The sequence below is a fragment of the Myotis davidii genome, unplaced genomic scaffold (assembly GCF_000327345.1).
Source record: "Myotis davidii unplaced genomic scaffold, ASM32734v1 scaffold1219, whole genome shotgun sequence".
NCBI classification, from domain to species: Eukaryota; Metazoa; Chordata; class Mammalia; order Chiroptera; family Vespertilionidae; genus Myotis; species Myotis davidii.
The window spans coordinates 200,119-204,975 of NW_006290442.1; the positions used below are offsets into that span (position 1 = coordinate 200,119).

Below are 4,857 nucleotides of genomic sequence, written 5' to 3' on the forward strand. Positions count from 1 at the left end.
CCTCCAGTTAGAGAAAGATACATACCACATGATCTCACTCATGTGTGGAATATAATGAACAACATAAAGTGATGAATAAAAACAGATCCAGAGACAGAGAAGCATCGATCAGACCATCAGACCTCAGAGGGAAGGTAGGGGAGGGTGGGGGTAAGGGGGGGAGAGATCAACCAAAGGACTTGTATGCATGCATATAAGCCCAACCAATGGACACAGAAACAGGGGGATGATAGCATGAGTGGGGGGGGGGAGGCTGGGGGTTAATGGGGGAATGAGGAGACATGTGTAATACCTTAATAAATAAAGAAAAAAAAAGATTTAAAAAAATGAGTTGAAGATGGATGTGGAATTTCCTTTTCTTGTAGCCCTATGAGCCCTATGGAGACAAGGGAGAACTGAGATTGTTCTGGAAGCTCCGCCTGCTTCCTGAAGGGTATACATGTGAATGAAGGAATAGGACAAAGTTTGAGGGCCGTGAGGGGTACAGTGATGGTTCCTTCCCAAGTGGAAAAAGCTAGATGAGGCTGGGGCAGGCCAGCCTGATGATGGTGCTTGCCCGCCATTCCTCTCTGTCCCCCATTCCTTTCCAGCTGGAGGGCCAGTGCACAGCCCTGCATAACGACAAGCATGAAACGAAAGCGGAGAATACCAAGCTGAAACTCACCAACCAGGAGCTGGCCCGGGAGCTGGAGCGCACCTCCCGGGAATTGCAGGATGCCCAGCAGCAGCTGGAAAGCCTCCAGCAAGAGGCCTGCAAACTCCACCAGGAGAAGGAGATGTGAGTATGGCCTTTAGGCACCCCTGTCACTGCTCTCCAGCTCCCACCCTGCAGTGAGCATGCCATCTCCCCTCTTGGAGATCCTGTCCCTTTGCCTGTTAAATGGGGATTGAACCCCTTGCTCCCTAAGATCTCGTCTAGTTTTCTGAAACTATTAGCAGACCAATGCTGTGCTGAGCATTTTCTAGGACAGTGATGGCAAACCTATGACACGCATGTCAGAGGTGACACACGAACTCATTTTTTTGGTTGATTTTTCTTTGTTAAATGGCATTTAAATAGATAAAATAAATATCAAAATTATATTTTTGATATTTATTTTATCTATTTATATATATATATGGTCTTTGTTTTACTATGGTTGCAAATATCAAAAAATTTCTATATGTGACACAGCACCAGAGTTAAGTTAGGGTTTTTCAAAATGCTGACACACCGAGCTCAAAAGGTTCGCCATCACTGATCTAGGATATACAGCTCTGTTCTTGGAAAATTTATTATGTGATCAGGAAGCTATGTTATCCAACCAACAAATATATTTCAGTCTGTGAGAAAATGCTGAGTGAGCAGGTAGACCAAACATGACCGTAGTACTTTAGAAACCTGGGAGACCGAAGCGGATGAAAGTGAACCCGAACACTTCTGAGATTGACATGTAAATGGATGGGGCATGTGACGGTGCCCTGGAATCTTCACTCCAGCTCTGCCCCTTTTTCCTACAACCATTCTTCTGCATGGGCTGGTTGGGGAGCCCCACACCTCTCAGGGCCTGGTTTGCTAGTGAAATGCTGTGGTGTCAGGACATGGCTCAGCTTGTGAGGCAGAGGCACGCCTGCAAAGATTCCAGGTGTGGTCTGTGTGTTAAACTGGAGAAGTTGCTGAGAATATCAGCATTTATCTTGTCTCCAGAGTGTTAGGTTTTGAGACCAAATGCACTCTGAGGCCCAGGGAGAGGAATCTCACTTTTTTATTTATTCATTCATTTCTCTATATATTTATGTACTTATTTAGCAAATATTTATTGAAAACTACTCTGTGCCAGGTACTGTGCTGAGCATTCAATGTGTCTTGCGTTGATAGTTTAACACCATCTCCTGTGACCTTTACAGCATCCTGATGTGGCAGGGATGCTTATGATCAACTTTGATTTGTAGATGAGGAAACAGGTTCAGAGGTTTTCAGCAGCTGTCCAAGAAGCTTAATGCTAGACACTCTTGGTTACCCTCCCAAGGAACAATGATACAGCTAGAAAATATTTACACAGGCATTGGACTGGCCATCATTCACTCACTCGTTTGTTCATCCACTCATTCACGTCTTCATCCATTCATTCTGCAAAATGTTTTTGTATGCCTGGTCCTGTGCTGGGTAGGACGAAAAGTCTGATTTTAGAGGAAAGGCAGTATTACTTACCAATGCTTGATGTAATACATATATTCACTTTCCTTGCTCAAAGTGAAAGCCCTCACTTGCCGACTGTTGGCAAAATGTTGGTCCACCTGCCTAAATCAAATTGTCCTGCTGCCTGGCTCACATGTGGTGTCTTGTAGCATGTGGGATTGATTGCCTAGGGCAGTGGTCCGCAAATTCATTTGTCAACAGAGCCAAATATCAACTGTACAATGATTGAAATTTCTTTTGAGAGCCAAATTTTTTAAACTTAAACTATATAGGTAGGTACATTGTTATTAACTTAATTGGGGTACTCCTAAGCTGGCCTTTGCTAAAAACGTCCTCAATCTGATTGAGGTACGTTCACTGAGGTTAACCCCTTCCAACTCTCCCATCCACACTCATCTTGTATACAGTGGGGCCTTGACTTACGAGTTTAATTCATTCTGAGACTGAGCTTGTTAACTCAAATTACTCTGTCAACTCAATGAATGCAAAAAATCGTCCGAGAGACAGCTGGTATCTCAAAAACTCCTTAGTCGGGACACTCTTAAGTCAAGGCCCCACTGTACTTGTTTCGTCTATCTCCTTTCCGGAAAACCGACTTCTGCGCATGGGCCATGAAGTTTCAATTGCACTGTACGTGCGCGCCCTCACGTGGTATTTTGCTGAAGAGCCACACTCAAGGGGCCAAAGATCCGCACGTGACTCACGAGCCATGGTTTGCCGACCACTGGCCTAGGGTGAGAGGGAGGTGTTTGGATTTAAAGTTTTACTCTAGTAAGATATCTGCAATTAAATACACACACACACACACACACACACACACACACACACACACCAATTCTTAGGTGACCAGTGGAAAAAGAGTGTATTTCATTGTAAATGAGCAAAATCAGTTCCTCCTCATTGAAAGCAGGTCAACAAGGCACAGGCATTTAACTTTGCAAACAATGAAGGATTCAGGCTTTTAAAATTCAATCAAGTTCTAAAAGCAACAAACATCTGAAGGCCCAGGCATTAGAATAGCAGATGGAAATGAGCACACAGCGTGGAGTAACAGATCACAACAGGAGGACTCAAATCTTCCCGAAGCCTCATCTTAATTAACCAAGCCAGAGATAGTCTCTGGAGGTTGGGAATTAAAAAAGAGGGGAGGAGGGATAGGAGGAAGAGATAAATGATTCCCCCATTCACGGCTTGTTTTGGAAAAGTGTGCAGTGTCCTGTACAGCCAGACAGAGTGCTGGAGCCCAGGAGAGCATTCCTGGCCTTCCAGGGAGGTCGGGAGAGAAGGCAGGGAGAGCCTCGCTTGTCCTCTATAGAACAGAGTCCCAGACCGCCAAGACTGATAGGACCTTAATGCTCTCCATCTCCCATTTTATAAATGATGAAACTGAGGCTCAGAGAGGTATAGTGACCAACCCAAAGCAGCACAGCTAGTTAGTTCCAGAAAATGGGACAGAGCCTGGTTCTGATGTCTTGCTGCCTGACACTGCTTTACAGCCGGGAGGGGAAAAGGGAAGATTCAGAGATAAACAGACTGAGTCATTTATCAGCAAGAATTCTGAATGGGCAAATTGATTTTCCTGTTCTCTGAAGATACTCAAGGAAGGAGAGCTAGATTTTAAAATATGATAAAGAAAGAACAATCAAGCAGGGAAGATAATGTAAAGATGAAGGTCAGCTGAAAGCACCTCTCCGTTTATTTTGTTAATTAACTTTTATTTAGGGTAGTTTATGACAAAGCACCAAATTCAAAGGGCACAAAAGGATATGCACTAAAAAGAGGTTTGCCTCTATCCCCTGCACCATCACTTCTGGCCTCCAGCCACACAGAGGCCACCAGTCATGGTTTCTTGTGGGTTCTTTCAGAGAGTTCTATGCATATGCAAGTGCGCATGCATACACACGATTTTCACTTACAAAACGGTAGCACATTATTCTGCATTTGCCTACATTTTTCACTTGACAGTGTATTTCAGAGTGTGCTCCATATCTCATCTGCCTCCTAAAAACAAACTAGCAGCAGTTTCCTAATGGCAACCATACATCTCTCACCAACTACTCCTGTGAAAAAGGCAAGTTCTTCCCCTTTTAGTTCACATATTACCAATGTAAACATTTAGAATGTCTAAGTTAGGAGGACTTCCAAGGTCATTTACTCAAACATCCAAGCACCTTTTTTCACCCAGAAATGCTTTTCTTTTTGTTAACACGAAATAATCTGAATATGTTTCTATGTGTATAAATGGGTCTGAGCAGTTCAAACCTACATTGTTCAAGAGTCAGCTGTATTTTTTATCCCTGGTTGGTGGGACTGTGTAAGTGGAGGGCCAACTTAACATATATGGATTTCCAACTGCCCAGAGGATTGGCACTTCCAATCCCCACATTGTTCAAGGGTCTGATGTCTATTTATCTATATACTAGAGGCCCGGTACACGAAATTCATTCACATGTAGGATCCCTAGGCCTGGCTGGCAATCAGGGCCGATCGGGGTCTTCTGGCTGTGGGCCAGGGCCTCCCTTCCTTCTGCGCTGCCCCCTGGTGGTCAGTGCACATCATAGCAAGTGATCAAACTCCCAGTCTCCCGGTAGAACTCCCGAGGGGACAATTTGCATATTAGGCTTTTATATATATAAACTAGAGGCCCGGTGCACAAAAATTTGTGCACTCGGTGGGGG

The 4,857-nt window shown here is 44.3% G+C and overlaps 1 protein-coding gene across 4 annotated transcripts in view; it reads left to right on the forward strand.

Annotated features, from left to right (window-relative positions):
* CRACR2A (calcium release activated channel regulator 2A) overlaps positions 1-4,857 on the forward strand; it is a 143,900-nt gene that overhangs the window by 96,204 nt on the left and 42,839 nt on the right. For all 4 annotated transcript variants that reach the window (XM_015563748.1, XM_015563749.1, XM_015563750.1 and 1 more), the window contains one exon: positions 591-778. In XM_015563748.1, the coding sequence (XP_015419234.1) occupies positions 591-778 (188 nt within the window). The remainder of the gene's footprint in view (positions 1-590; positions 779-4,857) is intronic.